Genomic DNA, 27,150 nt, shown 5'->3' with positions numbered 1-27,150 from the left:
TGGGCTGTGTCAGGTAATGCTATGTGTTGGACTGTGACAGGTTATGCTGTGTGTTGGGATGTGTCAGGTCATGCTGTGTGTTGGGCTGTGTGTTGTGCTGTGTCACATGCTGAGTATTAGGCTGTGTCGGGTCATGCTGTGTCAGGTTATGCTGTGTGTTGGGCTGTGTCAGGTTATGCTATGTGTTGGGCTGTGTCAGGTTATGCTATGTGTTGGACTGTGACAGGTTATGCTGTGTGTTGGGATGTGTCAGGTCATGCTGTGTGTTGGGATGTGTCAGGTCATGCTGTGTCAGGTCATGCTGTGTGTTGGGCTGTGTCAGGTCATGCTGTGTGTTGGGCTGTGTCAGGTCATGCTGTGTGTTGGGCTGTCATGCTGTGTGTTGGGCTGTGTCAGGTCATGCTTTGTGTTGGGCTGTGTCAGGTCATGCTATGTGTTGGGCTGTGTTGGGCTCTGTCAGGTCATGCTGTGTGTTGGGCTGTGTCAGGTTATGCTGTGTCAGGTCATGCTGTGTGTTGGGCTGTGTCAGGTCATGCTGTGTGTTGGGCTGTGTCAGGTCATGCTATGTGTTGGGCTGTGTTGGGCTCTGTCAGGTCATGCTGTGTGTTGGGCTGTGTCAGGTTATGCTGTGTCAGGTCATGCTGTGTGTTGGGCTGTGTCAGGTCATGCTGTGTGTTGGGCTGTGTCAGGTCATGCTGTGTGTTGGGCTGTGTCAGGTCGTGCTGTGTGTTGCGCTGTGTGTTGGGCTGTGTCAGGTTATTCTGTGTCAGGTCATGCTGTGTGTTGGGCTGTGTCAGGTCATGCTGTGTGTTGGCTGTGTCAGGTCATGCTGTGTGTTGGGCTGTGTCAGGTTATTCTGTGTCAGGTCATGCTGTGTGTTTGGCTGTGTCAGATTATGCTGTGTGTTGGTCTGTGTCGGGTCATGCTGTGGCAGGTCATGCTGTGTTTTGGGCTGTGTCAGCTTATGCTGTGTGTTGGGCTGTGTCGGGTCATGCTGTGTGTTGGGCTGTGTCAGGTCATGCTATGTGTTGGGCTGTGTTGGGCTCTGTCAGGTCATGCTGTGTGTTGGGCTGTGTCAGGTCATGCTGTGTGTTGGGCTGTGTCAGGTCATGCTGTGTGTTAGGCTGTGTGTTGGGCTGTGTCAAGTCATGCTGTGTGTTGGGCTGTGTCAGGTCATGCTGTGTCAGGTTATGCTGTGTGTTGGGCTGTGTCAGGTTATGCTATGTGTTGGGCTGTGTCAGGTTATGCTATGTGTTGGACTGTGACAGGTTATGCTGTGTGTTGGGATGTGTCAGGTCATGCTGTGTGTTGGGCTGTGTGTTGTGCTGTGTCACATGCTGCGTATTAGGCTGTGTCGGGTCATGCTGTGTCAGGTTATGCTGTGTGTTGGGCTGTGTCAAGTTATGCTATGTGTTGGGCTGTGTCAGGTTATGCTATGTGTTGGACTGTGACAGGTTATGCTGTGTGTTGGGATGTGTCAGGTCATGCTGTGTGTTGGGATGTGTCAGGTCATGCTGTGTCAGGTCATGCTGTGTGTTGGGCTGTGTCAGGTCATGCTGTGTGTTGGGCTGTGTCAGGTCATGCTGTGTGTTGGGCTGTCATGCTGTGTGTTGGGCTGTGTCAGGTCATGCTGTGTCAGGTCATGCTGTGTGTTGGCTGTGTCAGGTCATGCTGTGTGTTGGGCTGTGTCAGGTTATGCTATGTGTTGGGCTGTGTTGGGCTCTGTCAGGTCATGCTGTGTGTTGGGCTGTGTCAGGTTATGCTGTGTCAGGTCATGCTGTGTGTTGGGCTGTGTCAGGTCATGCTGTGTGTTGGGCTGTGTCAGGTCATGCTGTGTGTTGGGCTGTGTCAGGTCGTGCTGTGTGTTGCACTGTGTGTTGCGCTGTGTGTTGGGCTGTGTCAGGTTATTCTGTGTCAGGTCATGCTGTGTGTTGGGCTGTGTCAGGTCATGCTGTGTGTTGGGCTGTGTCAGGTCATGCTGTGTGTTAGGCTGTGTGTTGGGCTGTGTCAGGTCATGCTGTGTGTTGGGCTGTGTCAGGTCATGCTGTGTGTTGGGCTGTGTCAGGTCATGCTGTGTGTTGTGCTTTTTCAGGTCATGCTGTGTGTTGGGCTGTGTCAGGTCATGCTGTGTGTTGGGCTGTGTCAGGTCATGCTGTGTGTTGGCTGTGTCAGGTCATGCTGTGTCAGGTCATGCTGTGTGTTGGGCTGTGTCAGGTCATGCTGTGTTAGGCTGTGTCAGGTCATGCTGTGTGTTTAGGCTGAGTCAGGTCATGCTATGTGTTGGGCTGTGTCAGGTCATGCTGTGTGTTGGGCTGTGTCAGGTTATGCTGTGTCAGGTCATGCTGTGTGTTGGGCTGTGTCAGGTCATGCTGTGTGTTGGGCTGTGTCAGGTCATGCTGTGTGTTGGCTGTGTCAGGTCATGCTGTGTCAGGTCATGCTGTGTGTTGGGCTGTGTCAGGTCATGCTGTGTTAGGCTGTGTCAGGTCATGCTGTGTGTTTAGGCTGAGTCAGGTCATGCTATGTGTTGGGCTGTGTCAGGTCATGCTGTGTGTTGGGCTGTGTCAGGTCATGCTGTGTTAGGCTGTGTCAGGTCATGCTGTGTGTTTAGGCTGAGTCAGGTCATGCTGTGTGTTTAGGCTGAGTCAGGTCATGCTATGTGTTGGGCTGTGTCAGGTCATGCTGTGTGTTGGGCTGTGTCAGGTTATGCTGTGTCAGGTCATGCTGTGTGTTGGGCTGTGTCAGGTCATGCTGTGTGTTGGGCTGTGTCAGGTCATGCTGTGTGTTGGCTGTGTCAGGTCATGCTGTGTCAGGTCATGCTGTGTGTTGGGCTGTGTCAGGTCATGCTGTGTTAGGCTGTGTCAGGTCATGCTGTGTGTTGGGCTGTGTCAGGTTATGCTGTGTGTTGGGCTGTGTCAGGTCATGCTGTGTGTTGGGCTGTGTCGGGTCATGCTGTGTGTTGGGCTGTGTCGGGTCATGCTGTGTGTTGGGCTGTGTCGGGTCATGCTGTGTGTTGGGCTGTGTCAGGTCATCCTGTGTGTTGGGCTGTGTCAGGTTATGCTGTGTCAGGTCATGCTGTGTGTTGGGCTGTGTATTAGGCTGTGTCAGGTTATGCTGTGTCAGGTCATGCTGTGTGTTGGGCTGTGTATTAGGCTGTGTCAGATTATGCTGTGTCAGGTCATGCTGTGTGTTGGGCTGTGTATTAGGCTGTGTCAGATTATGCTGTGTCAGGTCATGCAGTGTGTTGGGCTGTGTGTTGGGCTGTGTCAGGTCATGCTGTGTGTTGGGCTGTGTCAAGTCATGCTGTGTGTTGGGCTGTGTCAGGTCATGCTGTGTCAGGTTATGCTGTGTGTTGGGCTGTGTCAGGTTATGCTATGTGTTGGGCTGTGTCAGGTTATGCTATGTGTTGGATTGTGACAGGTTATGCTGTGTGTTGGGCTGTGTCAGGTCATGCTGTGTGTTGGGATGTGTCAGGTCATGCTGTGTGTTGGGCTGTCATGCTGTGTGTTGGGCTGTGTCGGGTCATGCTGTGTCAGGTTATGCTGTGTGTTGGGCTGTGTCAGGTTATGCTGTGTGTTGGGCTGTGTCATGTTATGCTATGTGTTGGACTGTGACAGGTTGTGCTGTGTGTTGGGATGTGTCAGGTCATGCTGTGTGTTGGGATGTGTCAGGTCATGCTGTGTGTTGGGCTGTGTCAGGTCATGCTGTGTCAGGTCATGCTGTGTGTTGGGCTGTGTCAGGTCATGCTGTGTGTTGGGCTGTGTCAGGTTATGCTGTGTCAGGTGATGCTGTGTGTTGGGCTGTGTCAGGTCATGCTGTGTCAGGTCATGCTGTGTGTTGGCTGTGTCAGGTCATGCTGTGTGTTGGGCTGTGTCAGGTTATTCTGTGTGTTGGGCTGTGTCAGGTCATGCTGTGTCAGGTCATGCTGTGTGTTGGGCTGTGTCAGGTCATGCTGTGTCAGGTCATGCTGTGTGTTTGGCTGTGTCAGATTATGCTGTGTGTTGGGCTGTGGCAGGTCATGCTGTGTGTTGGGCTGTGTCAGCTTATGCTGTGTGTTGGGCTGTGTCGGGTCATGCTGTGTGTTGGGCTGTGTCAGGTCATGCTATGTGTTGGGCTGTGTGTTGGGCTGTGTCAGGTCATGCTGTGTGTTGGGCTGTGTCAGGTCATGCTGTGTGTTGGGCTGTGTCAGGTCATGCTGTGTGTTGGGCTGTGTCAGGTCATGCTGTGTGTTAGGCTGTGTGTTGGGCTGTGTCAAGTCATGCTGTGTGTTGGGCTGTGTCAGGTCATGCTGTGTCAGGTTATGCTGTGTGTTGGGCTGTGTCAGGTCATCCTGTGTGTTGGGCTGTGTCAGGTTATGCTGTGTCAGGTCATGCTGTGTGTTGGGCTGTGTCAGGTTATGCTGTGTCAGGTCATGCTGTGTGTTGGGCTGTGTATTAGGCTGTGTCAGATTATGCTGTGTCAGGTCATGCTGTGTGTTGGGCTGTGTATTAGGCTGTGTCAGATTATGCTGTGTCAGGTCATGCAGTGTGTTGGGCTGTGTGTTGGGCTGTGTCAGGTCATGCTGTGTGTTGGGCTGTGTCAAGTCATGCTGTGTGTTGGGCTGTGTCAGGTCATGCTGTGTCAGGTTATGCTGTGTGTTGGGCTGTGTCAGGTTATGCTATGTCTTGGGCTGTGTCAGGTTATGCTATGTGTTGGGCTGTCATGCTGTGTGTTGGGCTGTGTCAGGTCATGCTGTGTGTTGGGCTGTGTCAGGTCATGCTGTGTCAGGTCATGCTGTGTGTTGGACTGTGACAGGTTATGCTGTGTGTTGGGATGTGGCAGGTCATGCTGTGTGTTGGGCTGTGTCAGGTCATGCTGTGTGTTGGGCTGTCATGCTGTGTGTTGGGCTGTGTCAGGTCATGCTGTGTCAGGTCATGCTGTGTGTTGGCTGTGTCAGGTCATGCTGTGTGTTGGGCTGTGTCAGGTCATGCTATGTGTTGGGCTGTGACAGGTTATGCTGTGTGTTGGGATGTGTCAGGTCATGCTGTGTCAGGTCATGCTGTGTGTTGGGCTGTGTCAGGTCATGCTGTGTGTTGGGCTGTGTCAGGTTATGCTGTGTCAGGTGATGCTGTGTGTTGGGCTGTGTCAGGTCATGCTGTGTGTTGGGCTGTGTCAGGTTATGCTGTGTCAGGTGATGCTGTGTGTTGGGCTGTGTCAGGTCATGCTGTGTGTTGGCTGTGTCAGGTCATGCTGTGTGTTGGGCTGTGTCAGGTTATTCTGTGTGTTGGGCTGTGTCAGGTCATGCTGTGTGTTGGGCTGTGTCAGGTCATGCTGTGTCAGGTCATGCTGTGTGTTGGGCTGTGTCAGATTATGCTGTGTGTTGGGCTGTGTCGGGTCATGCTGTGGCAGGTCATGCTGTGTGTTGGGCTGTGTCAGGTCATGCTGTGTGTTGGGCTGTGTCAGGTTATTCTGTGTCAGGTCATGCTGTGTCAGGTCATGCTGTGTGTTGGGCTGTGTCAGGTCATGCTGTGTCAGGTCATGCTGTGTGTTGGCTGTGTCAGGTCATGCTGTGTGTTGGGCTGTGTCAGGTTATTCTGTGTCAGGTCATGCTGTGTGTTTGGCTGTGTCAGATTATGCTGTGTGTTGGGCTGTGTCGGGTCATGCTGTGGCAGGTCATGCTGTGTGTTGGGCTGTGTCAGCTTATGCTGTGTGTTGGGCTGTGTCGGGTCATGCTGTGTGTTGGGCTGTGTCAGGTCATGCTATGTGTTGGGCTGTGTTTGGCTCTGTCAGGTCATGCTGTGTGTTGGGCTGTGTCAGGTCATGCTGTGTGTTGGGCTGTGTCAGGTCATGCTGTGTGTTGGGCTGTGTCAGGTCATGCTGTGTGTTAGGCTGTGTGTTGGGCTGTGTCAAGTCATGCTGTGTGTTGGGCTGTGTCAGGTCATGCTGTGTCAGGTTATGCTGTGTGTTGGGCTGTGTCAGGTTATGCTATGTGTTGGGCTGTGTCAGGTTATGCTGTGTGTTGGGATGTGTCAGGTCATGCTGTGTGTTGGGATGTGTCAGGTCATGCTGTGTGTTGGGCTGTGTCAGGTCATGCTGTGTGTTGGGCTGTGTCAGGTTATGCTGTGTCAGGTGATGCTGTGTGTTGGGCTGTGTCAGGTCATGCTGTGTGTTGGGCCGTGTCAGGTTATTCTGTGTCAGGTCATGCTGTGTCAGGTCATGCTGTGTGTTGGGCTGTGTCAGGTCATGCTGTGTCAGGTCATGCTGTGTGTTGGCTGTGTCAGGTCATGCTGTGTGTTGGGCTGTGTCAGGTTATTCTGTGTCAGGTCATGCTGTGTGTTTGGCTGTGTCAGATTATGCTGTGTGTTGGGCTGTGTCGGGTCATGCTGTGGCAGGTCATGCTGTGTGTTGGGCTGTGTCGGGTCATGCTGTGTGTTGGGCTGTGTCAGGTCATGCTATGTGTTGGGCTGTGTTGGGCTCTGTCAGGTCATGCTGTGTGTTGGGCTGTGTCAGGTCATGCTGTGTGTTGGGCTGTGTCAGGTCATGCTGTGTGTTAGGCTGTGTGTTGGGCTGTGTCAAGTCATGCTGTGTGTTGGGCTGTGTCAGGTCATGCTGTGTCAGGTTATGCTATGTGTTGGGCTGTGTCAGGTTATGCTATGTGTTGGACTGTGACAGGTTATGCTGTGTGTTGGGATGTGTCAGGTCATGCTGTGTGTTGGGCTGTGTCAAGTCATGCTGTGTGTTGGGCTGTGTCGGGTCATGCTGTGTGTTGGGCTGTGTCGGGTCATGCTGTGTGTTGGGCTGTGTCGGGTCATGCTGTGTGTTGGGCTGTGTCGGGTCATGCTATGTGTTGGGCTGTGTCAGGTCATCCTGTGTGTTGGGCTGTGTCAGGTTATGCTGTGTCAGGTCATGCTGTGTGTTGGGCTGTGTATTAGGCTGTGTCAGATTATGCTGTGTCAGGTCATGCTGTGTGTTGGGCTGTGTATTAGGCGGTGTCAGATTATGCTGTGTCAGGTCATGCAGTGTGTTGGGCTGTGTGTTGGGCTGTGTCAGGTCATGCTGTGTGTTGGGCTGTGTCACATGCTGCGTATTAGGCTGTGTCAGGTTATGCTGTGTGTTGGACTGTGTCAGGTCATGCTGTGTGTTGGGCTGTGTCAGGTCATGCTGTGTGTTGGGCTGTGTCAGGTCATGCTGTGTGTTGGGCTGTGTCAGGTTATGCTGTGTCAGGTGATGCTGTGTGTTGGGCTGTGTCAGGTCATGCTGTGTGTTGGGCTGTGTATTATGCTGTGTCAGATTATGCTGTGTCAGGTCATGCTGTGTTGGGCTGTGTGTTGGGCTGTGTCACATGCTGCGTATTAGGCTGTGTCAGGTTATGCTGTGTGTTGGGCTGTGTCAGGTTATGCTATGTGTTGGGCTGTGTCAGGTCATGCTATGTGTTGGGCTGTGTCAGGTCATGCTGTGTCAGGTCATGCTGTGTGTTGCCTGTGTCAGGTCATGCTGTGTGTTGGGCTGTGTCAAGTCATGCTGTGTCAGGTCATGCTGTGTGTTAGGCTGTGTCAGGTCATGCTGTGTGTTGGGCTGTGTCAAGTCATGCTGTGTGTTGGGCTGTGTCAGGTCATGCTGTGTGTTGGGCTGTTTCAGGTCATGCTGTGTGTTGGGCTGTGTCAAGTCATGCTGTGTCAGGTCATGCTGTGTGTTGGGCTGTGTCAGGTCATGCTGTGTGTTGGCTGTGTCAGGTCATGCTGTGTCATGTCATGCTGTGTGTTGGGCTGTGTCCGGTCATGCTGTATGTTGGGCTGTGTCAGGTCATGATGTGTGTTGGCTGTGTTAGGTCATGCTGTGTATTCAGCTGTGTCAGGTAATTCTGTGTCAGGTCATGCTGTGTTTTGGGCTGTGTCAGGTCATGCAGTATGTTGGGCTGTGTCAAGGCTTTGCTGTGTGTAGGGCTGTGTCAGGTCATGCTGTGTGTTTAGGCTGAGTCAGGTCATGCTGTGTTTTGGGCTGTGTCAGGTCATGTAGTGTGTTGAGCTGTGTCAGGTCATGCTGTGTGTTGGGCTGTGTCAGGTCATGCTGTGTGTTGGGCTGTGTCGGGTCATGCTGTGTGTTGGGCTGTGTCAGGTCATCCTGTGTGTTGGGCTGTGTCAGGTCATGCTGTGTGTTGGGCTGTGTATTAGGCTGTGTCAGATTATGCTGTGTCAGGTCATGCTGTGTGTTGGGCTGTGTGTTGGGCTGTGTCAGATTATGCTCAGTCAGGTCATGCTGTGTGTTGGGCTGTGTCAGGTCATGCTGTGTGTTGGGCTGTGTCAGGTTATGCTATGTGTTGGGCTGTGTCAGGTTATGCTGTGTGTTGGGCTGTGTCAGGTCATGCTGTGTGTTGGGCTGTGTCAGGTCATGCTGTGTGTTGGGCTGTGTCAGGTCATGCTGTGTGTTGGGCTGTGTCAGGTCATGCTGTGTTTTGGGCTGTGTATTAGGCTGTGTCAGATTCTGCTGTGTCGGGTCATGCTTTGTCAGGTTATGCTGTGTTTTGGGCTGTGTCAGGTCATGCTGTGTGTTGTGCTGTGTCAGGTCATGCTGTGTGTTGGGCTGTGTCAGGTAATGCTGTGTGTTGGGCTGTGTCAGGTCATGCTGTGTTTTGGGCTGTGTATTAGGCTGTGTCAGATTATGCTGTGTCAGGTCATGCTGTGTTGGGCTGTGTCAGGTCATGCTGTGTTGGGCTGTGTCAGGTTATGCTATATGTTGGACTGTGACAGGTTATGCTGTGTTCTGGGATGTGTCAGGTCATGCTGTGTTTTGGGATGTGTCAGGTCATGCTGTGTGTTGGGCTGTGTCAGGTCATGCTGTGTGTTGGGCTGTGTCAAGTCATGCTGTGTGTTGGGCTGTGTCAGGTCATGCTGTGTCAGGTCATGCTGTGTGTTGGGCTGTGTCAGGTCATGCTGTGTGTTGGCTGTGTCAGGTCATGCTGTGTCAGGTCATGCTGTGTGTTGGGCTGTGTCAGGTCATGCTGTGTGTTGGCTGTGTCAGGTCATGCTGTGTCAGGTTATGCTGTGTGTTGGGCTGTGTCAGGTCATGCTGTATGTTGGGCTGTGTCAGGTCATGATGTGTGTTGGGCTGTGTTAGGTCATGCTGTGTATTCGGTTGTGTCAGGTGATTCTGTGTCAGGTCATGATGTGTTTTGGGCTGTGTCAGGTCATGCTGTGTGTTGGGCTGTGTCAGGTCATGCTGTGTGTTGGGCTGTGTCAGGTCATGCTGTGTCAGGTTGGGCTGTGTCAGGTCATACTGTGTCAGGTCATGCTGTGTGTTGGCTGTGTCAGGTCATGCTGTGTCAGGTCATGCTGTGTGTTGGGCTGTGTCAGGTCATGCTGTGTGTTGGGCTGTGTCAGGTCATGCTGTGCGTTGGGCTGTGTCAGGTCATGCTGTGTGTTGGGCTGTGTGTTGGGCTGTGTCAGGTCATGCTGTGTGTTGGGCTGTGTCAGGTCATGCTGTGTGTTGGGCTGTGTCAGGTCATGCTGTGTCAGGTCATGCTGTGTGTTGGGCTGTGTCAGGTCATGCTATGTGTTGGGCTGTGTTGGGCTCTGTCAGGTCATGCTGTGTGTTGGGCTGTGTCAGGTCATGCTGTGTGTTGGGCTGTGTCAGGTCATGCTGTGTGTTAGGCTGTGTGTTGGGCTGTGTCAAGTCATGCTGTGTGTTGGGCTGTGTCAGGTCATGCTGTGTCAGGTTATGCTGTGTGTTGGGCTGTGTCAGGTTATGCTATGTGTTGGGCTGTGACAGGTTATGCTGTGTGTTGGGATGTGTCAGGTCATGCTGTGTGTTGGGCTGTGTGTTGTGCTGTGTCACATGCTGCGTATTAGGCTGTGTCGGGTCATGCTGTGTCAGGTTATGCTGTGTGTTGGGCTGTGTCAGGTTATGCTGTGTGTTGGGCTGTGTCAGGTCATGCTGTGTCAGGTTATGCTGTGTGTTGGGCTGTGACAGGTTATTCTGTGTGTTGGGATGTGTCAGGTCATGCTGTGTGTTGGGATGTGTCAGGTCATGCTGTGTCAGGTCATGCTGTGTGTTGGGATGTGTCAGGTCATGCTGTGTCAGGTCATGCTGTGTGTTGGGCTGTGTCAGGTCATGCTGTGTGTTGGGCTGTGTCAGGTCATGCTGTGTGTTGGGCTGTGTCAGGTCGTGCTGTGTGTTGCACTGTGTGTTGCGCTGTGTGTTGGGCTGTGTCAGGTTATTCTGTGTCAGGTCATGCTGTGTGTTGGGCTGTGTCAGGTCATGCTGTGTGTTAGGCTGTGTGTTGGGCTGTGTCAGGTCATGCTGTGTGTTGGGCTGTGTCAAGTCATGCTGTGTGTTGGGCTGTGTCAGGTCATGCTGTGTGTTGGCTGTGTCAGGTCATGCTGTGTCAGGTCATGCTGTGTGTTGGGCTGTGTCAGGTCATGCTGTGTTAGGCTGTGTCAGGTCATGCTGTGTGTTTAGGCTGAGTCAGGTCATGCTGTGTGTTGGGCTGTGTCAGGTCATGCTGTGTGTTGGGCTGTGTCAGGTTATGCTGTGTCAGGTGATTCTGTGTGTTGGGCTCTGTATTGGGCTGTGTCAGGTCATGCTGTGTGTTGGGCTGTGTCAGGTTATGCTGTGTGTTGGGCTGTGTCAGGTCATGCTGTGTGTTGGGCTGTGTCAAGTCATGCTGTGTGTTGGGCTGTGTCGGGTCATGCTGTGTGTTGGGCTGTGTCGGGTCATGCTGTGTGTTGGGCTGTGTCGGGTCATGCTGTGTGTTGGGCTGTGTCGGGTCATGCTATGTGTTGGGCTGTGTCAGGTCATCCTGTGTGTTGGGCTGTGTCAGGTTATGCTGTGTCAGGTCATGCTGTGTGTTGGGCTGTGTATTAGGCTGTGTCAGGTTATGCTGTGTCAGGTCATGCTGTGTGTTGGGCTGTGTATTAGGCTGTGTCAGATTATGCTGTGTCAGGTCATGCTGTGTGTTGGGCTGTGTATTAGGCTGTGTCAGATTATGCTGTGTCAGGTCATGCAGTGTGTTGGGCTGTGTGTTGGGCTGTGTCAGGTCATGCTGTGTGTTGGGCTGTGTCACATGCTGCGTATTAGGCTGTGTCAGGTTATGCTGTGTGTTGGGCTGTGTCAGGTCATGCTGTGTGTTGGGCTGTGTCAGGTCATGCTGTGTGTTGGGCTGTGTCAGGTCATGCTGTGTGTTGGGCTGTGTCAGGTTATGCTGTGTCAGGTGATGCTGTGTGTTGGGCTGTGTCAGGTCATGCTGTGTGTTGGGCTGTGTATTATGCTGTGTCAGATTATGCTGTGTCAGGTCATGCTGTGTTGGGCTGTGTGTTGGGCTGTGTCACATGCTGCGTATTAGGCTGTGTCAGGTTATGCTGTGTGTTGGGCTGTGTCAGGTTATGCTATGTGTTGGGCTGTGTCAGGTCATGCTATGTGTTGGGCTGTGTCAGGTCATGCTGTGTCAGGTCATGCTGTGTGTTGCCTGTGTCAGGTCATGCTGTGTGTTGGGCTGTGTCAAGTCATGCTGTGTCAGGTCATGCTGTGTGTTGGGCTGTGTCAGGTCATGCTGTGTGTTGGGCTGTGTCAAGTCATGCTGTGTGTTGGGCTGTGTCAGGTCATGCTGTGTGTTGGGCTGTTTCTGTTCATGCTGTGTGTTGGGCTGTGTCAAGTCATGCTGTGTCAGGTCATGCTGTGTGTTGGGCTGTGTCAGGTCATGCTGTGTGTTGGCTGTGTCAGGTCATGCTGTGTCATGTCATGCTGTGTGTTGGGCTGTGTCCGGTCATGCTGTATGTTGGGCTGTGTCAGGTCATGATGTGTGTTGGCTGTGTTAGGTCATGCTGTGTATTCAGCTGTGTCAGGTAATTCTGTGCCAGGTCATGCTGTGTTTTGGGCTGTGTCAGGTCATGCAGTATGTTGGGCTGTGTCAAGGCTTTGTTGTGTGTAGGGCTGTGTCAGGTCATGCTGTGTGTTTAGGCTGAGTCAGGTCATGCTGTGTTTTGGGCTGTGTCAGGTCAAGTAGTGTGTTGAGCTGTGTCAGGTCATGCTGTGTGTTGGGCTGTGTCAGGTCATGCTGTGTGTTGGGCTGTCATGCTGTGTGTTGGGCTGTGTCAGGTCATGCTGTGTGTTGGCTGTGTCAGGTCATGCTGTGTGTTGGGCTGTGTCAGGTCATGCTATGTGTTGGGCTGTGTTGGGCTCTGTCAGGTCATGCTGTGTGTTGGGCTGTGTCAGGTTATGCTGTGTCAGGTCATGCTGTGTGTTGGGCTGTGTCAGGTCATGCTGTGTGTTGGGCTGTGTCAGGTCATGCTGTGTGTTGGGCTGTGTCAGGTCGTGCTGTGTGTTGCACTGTGTGTTGCGCTGTGTGTTGGGCTGTGTCAGGTTATTCTGTGTCAGGTCATGCTGTGTGTTGGGCTGTGTCAGGTCATGCTGTGTGTTAGGCTGTGTGTTGGGCTGTGTCAGGTCATGCTGTGTGTTGGGCTGTGTCAAGTCATGCTGTGTGTTGGGCTGTGTCAGGTCATGCTGTGTGTTGGCTGTGTCAGGTCATGCTGTGTCAGGTCATGCTGTGTGTTGGGCTGTGTCAGGTCATGCTGTGTTAGGCTGTGTCAGGTCATGCTGTGTGTTTAGGCTGAGTCAGGTCATGCTGTGTGTTGGGCTGTGTCAGGTCATGCTGTGTGTTGGGCTGTGTCAGGTTATGCTGTGTCAGGTGATTCTGTGTGTTGGGCTCTGTATTGGGCTGTGTCAGGTCATGCTGTGTGTTGGGCTGTGTCAGGTTATGCTGTGTGTTGGGCTGTGTCAGGTCATGCTGTGTGTTGGGCTGTGTCAAGTCATGCTGTGTGTTGGGCTGTGTCGGGTCATGCTGTGTGTTGGGCTGTGTCGGGTCATGCTGTGTGTTGGGCTGTGTCGGGTCATGCTATGTGTTGGGCTGTGTCAGGTCATCCTGTGTGTTGGGCTGTGTCAGGTTATGCTGTGTGTTGGGCTGTGTATTAGGCTGTGTCAGGTTATGCTGTGTCAGGTCATGCTGTGTGTTGGGCTGTGTATTAGGCTGTGTCAGATTATGCTGTGTCAGGTCATGCTGTGTGTTGGGCTGTGTATTAGGCTGTGTCAGATTATGCTGTGTCAGGTCATGCAGTGTGTTGGGCTGTGTGTTGGTCTGTGTCAGGTCATGCTGTGTGTTGGGCTGTGTCACATGCTGCGTATTAGGCTGTGTCAGGTTATGCTGTGTGTTGGGCTGTGTCAGGTCATGCTGTGTGTTGGGCTGTGTCAGGTCATGCTGTGTGTTGGGCTGTGTCAGGTCATGCTGTGTGTTGGGCTGTGTCAGGTTATGCTGTGTCAGGTGATGCTGTGTGTTGGGCTGTGTCAGGTCATGCTGTGTGTTGGGCTGTGTATTATGCTGTGTCAGATTATGCTGTGTCAGGTCATGCTGTGTTGGGCTGTGTGTTGGGCTGTGTCACATGCTGCGTATTAGGCTGTGTCAGGTTATGCTGTGTGTTGGGCTGTGTCAGGTTATGCTATGTGTTGGGCTGTGTCAGGTCATGCTATGTGTTGGGCTGTGTCAGGTCATGCTGTGTGTTGCCTGTGTCAGGTCATGCTGTGTGTTGGGCTGTGTCAAGTCATGCTGTGTCAGGTCATGCTGTGTGTTAGGCTGTGTGTTGGGCTGTGTCAGGTCATGCTGTGTGTTGGGCTGTGTCAAGTCATGCTGTGTGTTGGGCTGTGTCAGGTCATGCTGTGTGTTGGGCTGTTTCAGGTCATGCTGTGTGTTGGGCTGTGTCAAGTCATGCTGTGTCAGGTCATGCTGTGTGTTGGGCTGTGTCAGGTCATGCTGTGTGTTGGCTGTGTCAGGTCATGCTGTGTCATGTCATGCTGTGTGTTGGGCTGTGTCCGGTCATGCTGTATGTTGGGCTGTGTCAGGTCATGATGTGTGTTGGCTGTGTTAGGTCATGCTGTGTATTCAGCTGTGTCAGGTAATTCTGTGTCAGGTCATGCTGTGTTTTGGGCTGTGTCAGGTCATGCAGTATGTTGGGCTGTGTCAAGGCTTTGCTGTGTGTAGGGCTGTGTCAGGTCATGCTGTGTGTTTAGGCTGAGTCAGGTCATGCTGTGTTTTGGGCTGTGTCAGGTCATGTAGTGTGTTGAGCTGTGTCAGGTCATGCTGTGTGTTGGGCTGTGTCAGGTCATGCTGTGTGTTGGGCTGTGTCGGGTCATGCTGTGTGTTGGGCTGTGTCAGGTCATCCTGTGTGTTGGGCTGTGTCAGGTCATGCTGTGTGTTGGGCTGTGTGTTGGGCTGTGTCAGATTATGCTCAGTCAGGTCATGCTGTGTGTTGGGCTGTGTCAGGTTATGCTGTGTCAGGTCATGCTGTGTGTTGGGCTGTGTCAGGTTATGCTATGTGTTGGGCTGTGTCAGGTTATGCTGTGTGTTGGGCTGTGTCAGGTCATGCTGTGTTGGGCTGTGTCAGGTCATGCTGTGTTGGGCTGTGTCAGGTTATGCTATATGTTGGACTGTGACAGGTTATGCTGTGTTCTGGGATGTGTCAGGTCATGCTGTGTTTTGGGATGTGTCAGGTCATGCTGTGTGTTGGGCTGTGTCAGGTCATGCTGTGTGTTGGGCTGTGTCAAGTCATGCTGTGTGTTGGGCTGTGTCAGGTCATGCTGTGTCAGGTCATGCTGTGTGTTGGGCTGTGTCAGGTCATGCTGTGTGTTGGCTGTGTCAGGTCATGCTGTGTCAGGTCATGCTGTGTGTTGGGCTGTGTCAGGTCATGCTGTGTGTTGGCTGTGTCAGGTCATGCTGTGTCAGGTTATGCTGTGTGTTGGGCTGTGTCAGGTCATGCTGTATGTTGGGCTGTGTCAGGTCATGATGTGTGTTGGGCTGTGTTAGGTCATGCTGTGTATTCGGTTGTGTCAGGTGATTCTGTGTCAGGTCATGCTGTGTGTTGGGCTGTGTCAGGTTATGCTATGTGTTGGGCTGTGTCAGGTTATGCTGTGTGTTGGGCTGTGTCAGGTCATGCTGTGTTGGGCTGTGTCAGGTCATGCTGTGTTGGGCTGTGTCAGGTTATGCTATATGTTGGACTGTGACAGGTTATGCTGTGTTCTGGGATGTGTCAGGTCATGCTGTGTTTTGGGATGTGTCAGGTCATGCTGTGTGTTGGGCTGTGTCAGGTCATGCTGTGTGTTGGGCTGTGTCAAGTCATGCTGTGTGTTGGGCTGTGTCAGGTCATGCTGTGTCAGGTCATGCTGTGTGTTGGGCTGTGTCAGGTCATGCTGTGTGTTGGCTGTGTCAGGTCATGCTGTGTCAGGTCATGCTGTGTGTTGGGCTGTGTCAGGTCATGCTGTGTGTTGGCTGTGTCAGGTCATGCTGTGTCAGGTTATGCTGTGTGTTGGGCTGTGTCAGGTCATGCTGTATGTTGGGCTGTGTCAGGTCATGATGTGTGTTGGGCTGTGTTAGGTCATGCTGTGTATTCGGTTGTGTCAGGTGATTCTGTGTCAGGTCATGATGTGTTTTGGGCTGTGTCAGGTCATGCTGTGTGTTGGGCTGTGTCAGGTCATGCTGTGTGTTGGGCTGTGTCAGGTCATGCTGTGTCAGGTTGGGCTGTGTCAGGTCATACTGTGTCAGGTCATGCTGTGTGTTGGCTGTGTCAGGTCATGCTGTGTCAGGTCATGCTGTGTGTTGGGCTGTGTCAGGTCATGCTGTGTGTTGGGCTGTGTCAGGTCATGCTGTGCGTTGGGCTGTGTCAGGTCATGCTGTGTGTTGGGCTGTGTGTTGGGCTGTGTCAGGTCATGCTGTGTCAGGTCATGCTGTGTGTTGGGCTGTGTCAGGTCATGCTGTGTCAGGTCATGCTGTGTGTTGGGCTGTGTCAGGTCATGTTGTGTGTTTGGCTGTGTCAGGTTATGCCCCCCTCTAATTATTTTATAATGAGATATATACTGAACAAAAATATATAAATGCAAATTGCAAATTTTTAATGATTTTACTGACTTACAGTTCATATAAGGGAAATAGGTAAATTACAATAAATGAATTAGTACCTAATCTATGGATTTAACATGGGTGGGCTTTGGCAAAGGCCCACCCACTGGGGGGCCAGGTCCAGCAGTCCGGGTGGCTGGTCACAGACGATCGCGCAGGTCAGGAATCCGGATGTGGAGGTCCAGGGTTGGCGTGGTTACAGGCTTACATTCCTGCAGACAGCATGCCAGTTGTACTCTCCCTCAACTTGAGACATCTGTGGCATTGTGTTGCTAACTTATACAACACATTTTCCAAAAAGTAGTAGCATTATTCACTTAAACACAGAAATAAACAAATGGCACATTGGATTCCTAATTTTAAAAATAAGTGGTGCTTTTCTTACCGAGGAGACAAAGTTAAATAAATTACTACCATAAACGTTACATACAAATCTGCACATTTTAGGGTGTCCTTTTATTGTCCCCAGCACAAGGTGCACCTCTGTAATGATCATGCTGTTTAATCAGCTTCTTGATATGCCACACCTGTCAGGTGGCTGGATTGTTTTGCAAATTTCTCTCATCGTCACTCAATGCCTAGGTTTACCTCCACTGTATACACATCCTACCATACCCTTGTCTGTACATTATGCCTTGAATCCATTCTTCTGGGCCCAGAAATCTTGCCCTCTAAATACCCCTCTGCTGTCTCCAACCAGGATCTCAGAGATCATTGCCTCATTGCCTGAGTGTGTAATGGGTCTGCGGTCAAACGACCACCCCTCATCACTGTCAAACGCTCCCCAAAAACACTTCAGCAAGCAGGCCTTTCTAATCGACCTAGCCCGAGTATCCTGGAAGGATATTGACCACATCCCGTCAGTAGAGGATGCCTGGTTTCTCTTTAAAAGTGATTTCCTCTCCATCTTAAATAAGCATGTCCCATTCAAAAAATGTAGAACTAAGAACAGATATAGCCCTTGCTTCACCCCAGACTGCCCTTGACCAGCACAAAAGCATCCTGTGGCGTTCTGCATTAGCATCGAATAGCCCCCGCGATATGTAACTTTTCAGGGAAGTCAGGAACCAATACACTTAGGAAACATTGTCACCACCGATAAATCTACAATAACCGATCATTTCAATAAACATTTTTCTACAGCTGGCCATGCTTTCCACCTGGCTACAACTACCCCGGCCAACATCTCAGCACCCCCTGCAGCAACTTGCCCAAGCCCCCCTGCTTCACCCAAATCCAGACAGCTGATGTTCTGAAAGAACTGCAAAATCTGGATCCCTACAAATCAGCTGGGCTAGACAATCTGGACCCTTTCTTTCTAAAATTATCTGCCGAAATTGTTGCAACTCCTATTACTAGCTTATTCAACCACTCTTTCGTATAGTCTGAGATCCCCAAAGATTGGAAAGCTGCCGTGGTCATCCCCCTCTTCAAAGGGGGAGACACTCTAAACCCAAACTGTTATAGACCTATATCCATCCTGCCCTGCCTTTCTAAAATCTTCGAAAGCCAAGTTAACAAACAGATTACTGACCATCTCAAAACCCATCGTTTCTTCTCCACTATGCAATCTGGTTTCTGAATGATCCAATGGTGACCTAAATGACTAATGATGATAAATACAATCCACCTGTGTGTAATCAAGTCTCCGTATAAATCCACCTGCACTGTGATAGTCTCAGAGGTCCGTTAAAAGCGCAGAGAGCATCATGAAGAACAAGGAACACACCAGGCAGGTCCGAGGTACTGTTGTGAAGAAGTTTAAAGCCGGATTTGGATACAAAAAGATTTCCCAAGCTTTAAACATCCCAAGGAGCACTGTGCAAGCGATAATATTGAAATGGAAGGAGTATCATACCACTGCAAATCTACCAAGACCTGGCTGTCCCTCTAAACTTTCAGCTCATACAAGGAGAAGACTGATCAGAGATGCAGCCAAGAGGCCCATGATCACTCTGGATGAACTGCAGAGATCTACAGCTGAGGTAGGAGACTCTGTCCATAGGACAACAATCAGTCGTATATTGCACAAATCTGGCCTTTATGGAAGAGTGGCAAGAAGAAAGCCATTTCTTAAAGATATCCATAAAAAGTGTTGTTTAAAGTTTGCCACAAGCCACCTGGGAGACACACCAAACATGTGGAAGAAGGTGCTCTGGTCAGATGAAACCAAAATTGAACTTTTTGGCAACAATGCAAAACGTTATGTTTGGCGTAAAAGCAACACAGCTCATCACCCTGACCACACCATCCCCACTGTCAAACATGGTGGTGGCAGCATCATGGTTTGGGCCTGCTTCAGCAGGGACAGGGAAGATGGTTAAAATTGATGGGAAGATGGATGGAGCCAAATACAGGACCATTCTGGAAGAAAACCTGATGGAGTCTGCAAAAGACCTGAGACTGGGACGGAGATTTGTCTTCCAACAAGACAATGATCCAAAACATAAAGCAAAATCTACAATGGAATGGTTCAAAAATAAACATATCCAGGTGTTAGAATGGCCAAGTCAAAGTCCAGACCTGAATCCAATCGAGAATCTGTGGAAAGAACTGAAAACTGCTGTTCACAAATGCTCTCCATCCAACCTCACTGAGCTCAAGCTGTTTTGCAAGGAGGAATGGGAAAAAATTTCAGTCTCTCGATGTGCAAAACTGATAGAGACATACCCCAAGCGACTTACAGCTGTAATCGCAGCAAAAGGTGGCGCTACAAACTATTAATTTAAGGGGGCTGAATAATTTTGCACGCCCAATTTTTCAGTTTTTGATTTGTTAAAAAAGTTTGAAATATCCAATAAATGTCGTTCCACTTCATGATTGTGTCCCACTTGTTGTTGATTCTTCACAAAAAATACAGTTTTATATCTTTATGTTTGAAGCCTGAAATGTGGCAAAAGGTCGCAAAGTTCAAGGGGGCCGAATACTTTCGCAAGGCACTGTACATCTGGCCCTTATTTGGACACTGTGCTAACAAACAGCAGCCTCCAACTGCTTTTAAATGCAAGTAAAACTAAGTGCATGCTCTTCAACCAATTGCTGCCCTCACTAGCATCAATACTCTGGACGGTACTGACTTAGAATATGTGGACAACTACAAATACCTAGGTGTCTGGTTAGACTGTAAACTCTCCTTACAGACTCACATTAAGCATCTCCAATCCAAAATTAAATCTAGAATGGGCTTTCTATTTCGCAAAAAAGCCTCCTTCCCTCATGCTGCCTAACATACCTTTGTAAAACTGACACTCCTATCGATTCTTGACTTCAGCGATGTCATTTACAAAATAACCTCCAACACTCTACTCAGCAAATTGGATAGAGACTATCACAGTGCCACCCATTTTGTCACCAAAGCCCCATATACTACCCACCACTGCGACCTGTATGCTCTCGTTGGCTGGCCCTCACTACATATTCATCGCCAAACCCACTGGCTCCAGGTCATCTAAAAGCTAGGTAAAGCCCCGCCTTATCTCAGCTCACTGGTAACCATAGCATCACCCACCCGTAGCACGCACTCCAACAGGTATATCTCACTGGTCACCCCCAAAGCCAACACTTTCTTTGAACGCCTTTCCTTCCAGTTCTCTGCTGCCAATGACTGGAATGAATTGCAAACATCACTGAAGCTGGAGTCTTATATATCCCTGTCTAACTTTAAGCATCAGCTGTCAGAGCAGCTTTCTGATCACTGTACCTGTACACAGCCTATCTGTAAATAGCACACCCAACTACCTCATCCCCATATTGTTACTTATCCTCTTGCTCTTTTGCACCCCAGTATCTCTACTTGCACATCATCATCTGCACATCTATCACTACAGTGTTAATGCTAAATTGTAATTATTTCTCCTCCATTTGCGTATGTATTGCCTTACCTCCCTACTCTTCTACATTTGCACACACTGTACATAGAGTTTTCGCCAAGTCTAGGACCAAAAGGCTCCTTAACAGCTTCTATCCTCAAGCCATAAGACTGCTGAACAATTAATCAAATGGCCACCGGACTATTTACATTGACCCCCCCCTCCATTTATTTTGTACACTGCTGTTATTGTCATACTTTTTATTCATTTTTTACTTTACTTGGTAAATATTTTCTTAACTCTTCTTGAACTGCACTGTTGGTCTACACACACGTGACAAAGTTTGATTTGATCTGCCAGACTTTGTTACCGGGAACTCTGACCCACTCTTCTACCCTCTCTAGGTGATTTATCGCGCCCTGTCCCCCAGGTACTCATTGGACCCCTACGGCCCAGCAGCCCAGACTCAGTTGATGGTCACCAACCTGCGGGTGCGTCTGCTGCAGCGCCAGCCTTGCCCCTGCCAGGCTAAAGACACAGATATCCAGGCACTGCCCACGAACCATTATGCCATCTATGACTTCATTGTCAAGGGCAGCTGCCTCTGCAACGGGCACGCTGAGCACTGTGTGCCAGCCAATGGGTACCGCCCCGCCAGGCAGAGGATCAATCACGTGGTGAGTAAGGGTGAAGAGCAGCACGAACAACCAATCACAACTGATCACTTATCTCTGTGTCTATTAGTGCTTCTCCAAAAGTGTCACGCCCTGGTCGAAGTATTTTGTGTTTATCTTCATTTATTTGGTCAGGCCAGGGTGTGGCATGGGTTTTTGTATGTGGTGTGTTTGTATCGGGATTGTAGCTTAGTGGGGTGTTCCAGTTAAGTCTATGGCTGTCTGAAGTGGTTCTCAATCAGAGGCAGGTGTTTATCGTTGTCTCTGATTGGGAACCATATTTAGGCAGCCATATTCTTTGAGTGTTTCGTGGGTGATTGTCCTTAGTGTCCCGATGTCCTTGGTCTGTGTTTCATTTGCACCAGTATTAGGCTGTTTCGGTTTTCGTTACGTTTATTGTTTCGTAGTGTTTTGTATTTAGATTTGTGTTGCTTCAGTTTAATGTAATAAACATGGATCGCAATCTACACGCCGCATTTTGGTCCGACTCTCCTTCACACCTAGAAAGCCGTAACAAAAAGACTGCAATCATCATGTCACTCTGTTAACAAAAACAGTCAGGGATGTTGTGTATTTGTTTGTGTGTGTGTGTGTGTGTGTGTGTAAATGTGTTATTGTTTCTGGCACTCTCCATTCCCACCACCCCTTGGGTTCTACATCTGTGTAGTGGTGCTTTAATGCGGAGCCTCTCGGCTTTACTGAAGACTATATTTACCCACAGATTTACCTTCCATTACGGGATTATGACTATGAGGAAACCTTAATTATAGTGTAAAATATAGTAGCTTCAGCATATTTTTCCCACTGAGAGTAGAAACTGCCAGTGGAATTACATCAGCATTTCTCATATAGTAAACATTGGAGGCTTTAGTCACAGCGGTGGGAAGATAATTAAGAGTGTTCTACACTTCACTGTGCAATCCACATTTACTGCAAAGTAGAAAATACACTGCTGCACTTGCGATTTTAGCATGTAAATATTGGTGGGTCAAACTCAACCAAAATTGTTGTTGTTTATTAGATGCCAGCAAAGTCACACTAAACAACACATTAATTGCACTATAACGGCGACAAGCAGTGCCCACAAATGTTTAGGGTCTACACAAAGCTGTCCCAACAGCAGAGCTTTCTTTTCAGCACCATGGAGTGACTCCTTACCACTTCTACACCTGGCTATCAGCGGAGCCTTGTCTGGCAGCCTCGTTTACTGCCTCTTTAAAAAGCATAGCTGATGTGGCTGACCATATCTCTCATCTTCCTATCATTCATGCAGCAGCAGATAAGACATTTTTTGGACTCGCCTTGTTTTGCGCGGCGGTCATCAAAGAAAAAGATGTACAATTCCGAGTTGGATGACCGTTCAAAATGTGTTTTCCCAGTCTGACTTCCCAGTTGCGACGCTTGCTGTTAGCCTCTGTCACCGATTCCTTCCAAACAACTCATTGTTGAATTTGCGATTTCGAACTTGTTGTGTAATGTTTATATCCAGTGGCCGATGAGCACCGATACGTTTTATCTATCATCATTGATCTTCATATGACAAAGATTAAAAAGGATTTGCCAGTAGATTGTCTACTTTATTTATGACGATGACTGCTTGCTAAGATTTTAGAAAGTAAGTCATTGACAGTCCAATCAAAGCTACTGGAGATATGATGTCGTTTGATGACATTTTATTGGACCTTGAGCCTTCTTGGAAGCGAACTTCTAATGTAACTCTATGGCAGTAACCAAACGGCTCACATTCTTGATGTCTACCCATACTCACGGCTGGTGACAGTGTCCCCATGAGTGACAGAACACGGAACCAATCACGGTGCAATGCTGAGCCAATCACAGTGCAATGCTCCTATTTTTTTGCTGGCCTGCCCCATCATCACAGAAAGCACCGAGCTCGGCTGAAACACCTGCATTTTGGAGCTGCCTGTTTGTTTGCAGCTTTATTAGCTCAATGATATATATATTTTTACATTGTTTGCAAACTGATATGTGACATGTAATAATGCCAAAATAACATGCAATACAGGCAAGCCCCCCCCCCACATTTTTTAAATTATATATATTTATTTAGGGGGAGGCTTACCTGTATTGCATGTTATTTTGGCATTGATACGTGTCACATATCAATTTGCAAACAATATACATATATATATATATATATTCTTTTGGTGCAAAATATTTGTGTGTCTATATCTGTGTTCCCTATTACAGTAAACATCGCTTTCTCTCTCCCCTGCGGCAGGTCCATGGGAAATGTGGGTGTGACTGTGTGTAACCGTCTGGAACCGTAATTCAGTAATACATACATAATGCACTGCTCTCTCCCCTGCGGCAGGTCCATGGGAAATGTGTGTGTAAACACAACACTGCCGGCGACCACTGTGAGCACTGTGTTCCCCTCTACAACGACCAACCCTGGCAAGCTGCCAACGGCATCATAGGAGCACCTCGTGAATGCAAGAGTGAGTCTTACAAGGCCAGGAAGGTCAACCAGCCGAACCACGTACACAACAAGTATATTACCCGATACACACAGCCAGATGTCTTTTTTTTAAAATTAGTAGTAGTTGTAGTACTCGTGTAGAATTCAGTAGGTATATCTTCTTTTACCTATTCAATGCTCTCAAAGGGATCTGTCTTTTTGTTGTTGTTGAAACATTCACATTCAGAAATGACCCCTTGATGCAAATGTTAATGAAACCTAGTATCTTTACCTTTTCCTTTGAGAGAATGGAAGCAATGGGAAAACAGAAATGCTTTTAAGGTGGTATTCTGACTAGAGATCTTTGCACTTAACTCAAATGTGTTGTACAAGTCTCCCATTGACGTCAATAATGATTTACGTGAAAGTCAGAGTTTTGCACGATTATCTTAGGCGCTTCCTCTTTTCTTTTACAGAGTGCAAGTGTAACGGCCATGCAGATAGCTGTCACTTTGACCGTGGCGTGTGGCTGGCATCGGGACGGCGTAGTGGGACTGTGTGTGACGCCTGCCACCACAACACAGAGGGCAGACACTGCCAGAGCTGCCGTAGAGGGTTCTACAGACACCCCAGCAGACCGAGCTCTGCCGCTGACTCCTGCACACGTAAGAGGACAAAACCTTACCCTCTGCCTGTCCAGATAGCAGGGAACAGAGGTCAAATCATCCAGGGAACAGAGGTCAAATCATTCAGATGGCAGGGAACAGAGGCCAAATCATTCAGATAGCAGGGAACAGAGATCAAATCATCCAGGGAACAGAGGTCAAATCATTCAGATGGCAGGGAACAGAGGTCAAATCATTCAGATGGCAGGGAACAGAGGTCAAATCATTCAGATGGCAGGGAACAGAGGTCAAATCATTCAGATGGCAGGGAACAGAGGTCAAATCATTCAGATGGCAGGGAACAGAGGTCAAATCATTCAGATGGCAGGGAACAGAGGTCAAATCATTCAGATGGCAGGGAACAGAGGTCAAATCATCCAGGGAACAGAGGTCAAATCATTCAGATAGCAGGGAACAGAGGTCAAATCATCCAGGGAACAGAGGTCAAATCATTCAGATAGCAGGGAACAGAGGTCAAATCATCCAGGGAACAGAGGTCATATCATTCAGATGGCAGGGAACAGAGGTCAAATCATTCAGATGGCAGGGAACAGAGGTCAAATCATTCAGATAGCAGGGAACAGAGGTCAAATCGTCCAGGGAACAGAGGTCATATCATTCAGATAGCAGGGAACAGAGGTCAAATCATCCAGGGAACAGAGGTCATATCATTCAGATAGCAGGGAACAGAGGTCAAATCATAGATATGTGTTTATGGTTGTTGAATCAATTAGACCATGCCCATCTTATTTTGGCCAACTTCCTGATCCTGCTTTGTAGTATACCCCTCAGACCATGGTAACAACATAGTAACAACATAGTAATGTAGTAACAACGTAGTAACAACGTAGTATCAACGTAGTAACAACGTAGTAACAATGTAGTAACGTAGTAGTAGTAATGTAGTAGTAGTAACGTAGTAACGTAGTAACAACGTAGTAACGTAGTAACAATGTAGTAACAACATAGTAACAACGTAGTAACAATGTAGTAACAATATAGTAACAACGTAGTAGTAACATAGTAACAACGTAGTAGTAATGTAGTAACAACATAGTAACGTAGTACCTACGTAGTAACATAGTAATGTAGTAACAATGTAGTAACAACGTAGTGACATAGTAACAACATAGTAGTAACGTAGTAACAACATAGTAACGTAGTACCAACGTAGTAACAATGTAGTAACAACGTAGGAACAACAAGTCAGACATGGGTTGTCATTAATGCTCTTGAGGAGGTGCAGCACCGCAGGTCTTCACTCCTGCTTAGCAGTGAAACACCTGATTCAGGTGTCATCAATGTGTTGAAGAGCAGTTGATTAGTTGAATCAGGTGTGATGACGGCACTAAGCTGAAACAAAAACATGCATTAGTGGAAGGTAGTCTGGCGGTTAGAGCGTTGGGGGCCAGCCACTGAAAGGACTTGGAACCGAAAGATTGCAAGATTAAACCCCCGAGCTGACAAGGTACAAATCTGTCGTTCTGCCCCTGAACAAGGCAGTTAACCCACTGTTCATAGGCCGTCATTGAAAATATGAATTTGTTCTTAACTGACTTGCCTAGTTAAATAAAACGTACATAATATAGAACCACTGCGACCACAATGTTATTGCCAACTTATACAATACTGACAATACTTGAGTACTTTTCAGTGCAGGACTAGAAGATCAACCACGTCTTTGAGGAATGTGACAGTAATTGAAAACAATAGATGAGTTTCCCATACTCCATGCCCGGCACATTTTTCTCATTCCTGTCCTTTTCCCCAGGCATGCTCTTTCGCTTCGGTCTTTTAAAGAACAAACAAACTGTGTTTGAGAGAAAGAGAAACACAAGTGTGCTTACACACATACATGCATACATAGACACAGATACTGTACACACACACACACACATACATGCACAGACATACACATACAAACAAACACATACACAAACATACATACATGCATAGACACACAGGCATGCAAACGCACACATGCACAGTAGTGTGTTTTTACAGTAGTGTGTTTTTACAGTAGCGTGTTTCTACAGTAGTGTGTTTTACGGGCCGCCCCCAGGTGGTGAGGGTAGGTAACAACATCTCCACCCCGCTGATCCTCAACACTGGGGCCCCACAAGGGTGCGTTCTGAGCCCTCTCCTGTACTCCCTGTTCACCCACGACTGCGTGGCCACGCACGCCTCCAACTCAATCATCAAGTTTGCGGACGACACAACAGTGGTAGGCTTGATTACCAACAACGACAAGACGGCCTACAGGGAGGAGGTGAGGGCCCTCGGAGTGTGGTGTCAGGAAAATAACCTCACACTCAACGTCAACAAAACTAAGGAGATGATTGTGGACTTCAGGAAACAGCAGAGGGAACACCCCCCTATCCACATCGATGGAACTGTAGTGGAGAGGGTAGTAAGTTTTAAGTTCCTCGGCGTACACATCACAGACAAACTGAATTGGTCCACCCACACAGACAGCATCGTGAAGAAGGCGCAGCAGCGCCTCTTCAACCTCAGGAGGCTGAAGAAATTCGGCTTGTCACCAAAAGCACTCACAAACTTCTACAGATGCACAATCGAGAGCATCCTGGCGGGCTGTATCACCGCCTGGTACGGCAACTGCTCCGCCCACAACCATAAGGCTCTCCAGAGGGTAGTGAGGTCTGCACAACGCATCACCGGGGGCAAACTACCTGCCCTACACCACCCGATGTCACAGGAAGGCCATAAAGATCATCAAGCACAACAACCACCTGAGCCACTGCCTGTTCACCCCGCTATCGTCCAGAAGGCGAGGTCAGTACAGGTGCATCAAAGCTGGGACCGAGAGACTGAAAAACAGCTTCTATCTCAAGGCCATCAGACTGTTAAACAGCCACCACTAACATTGAGTGGCTGCTGCCAACACACTGACTCAACTCCAGCCACTTTAATAATGGGAATTGATGGGAATTGATGTAAAATATATCACTAGCCACTTTAAACTATGCTACTTAATATAATGTTTACATACCCTACATTATTTATCTCATATGTATACGTATATACTGTACTCTATATCATCTACTGCATCTTTATGTAATACATGTATCACTAGCCACTTTAAACTATGCCACTTTGTTTACATACTCATCTCATTTGTATATACTGTACTCGATACCATCTACTGCATCTTGCCTATGCCGCTCTGTACCATCACTCATTCATATATCTTTATGTACATATTCTTTATCCCTTTACACTTGTGTGTGTATAAGACAGTAGTTTTGGAATTGTTAGCTAGATTACTCGTTGGTTATTACTGCATTGTCGGAACTAGAAGCACAAGCATTTCGCTACACTCGCATTAACATCTGCTAACCATGTGTATGTGACCAATAACATCTGCTAACCATGTGTATGTGACAAATAAAATTTGATTTGATTTAGTGTGTTTCTACAGTAGTGTGTTTCTACAGTAGTAGTGTGTTTTTATTTTTACAGTAGTAGTGTGTTTTTATTTTTACAGTAGTAGTGTGTTTTTACAGTAGTAGTGTGTTTTTACAGTAGTGTGATGTATCCTCAGGGTTAAATACATACTCCCTCCCTTCCTGTCGCCGTCCCCCCACTTATGGAGTTTGTAGTTCATAGGGAGTGCACGATATGCGTGTGTTCGTGTGTGGGTGTGTGAGTG

The 27,150-nt window shown here is 48.8% G+C and overlaps 1 protein-coding gene across 1 annotated transcript in view; it reads left to right on the top strand.

Moving 5' to 3' along the window:
• Positions 1 to 27,150, top strand: part of LOC135508632 (netrin-4-like) — an 80,551-nt gene that overhangs the window by 42,811 nt on the left and 10,590 nt on the right. Inside the window, exons 4-6 of the mRNA XM_064928873.1 lie at positions 20,124 to 20,396; positions 22,729 to 22,855; positions 23,292 to 23,480. Coding sequence (XP_064784945.1) covers positions 20,124 to 20,396; positions 22,729 to 22,855; positions 23,292 to 23,480 — 589 coding nt within the window. The remainder of the gene's footprint in view (positions 1 to 20,123; positions 20,397 to 22,728; positions 22,856 to 23,291; positions 23,481 to 27,150) is intronic.

Source organism: Oncorhynchus masou, chromosome 22 (genome assembly GCF_036934945.1).
Source record: "Oncorhynchus masou masou isolate Uvic2021 chromosome 22, UVic_Omas_1.1, whole genome shotgun sequence".
NCBI lineage: Eukaryota > Metazoa > Chordata > Actinopteri > Salmoniformes > Salmonidae > Oncorhynchus > Oncorhynchus masou.
Note: the sequence above shows the minus strand (reverse complement) of the source record. Positions and strands in the feature narration are given on the sequence as shown.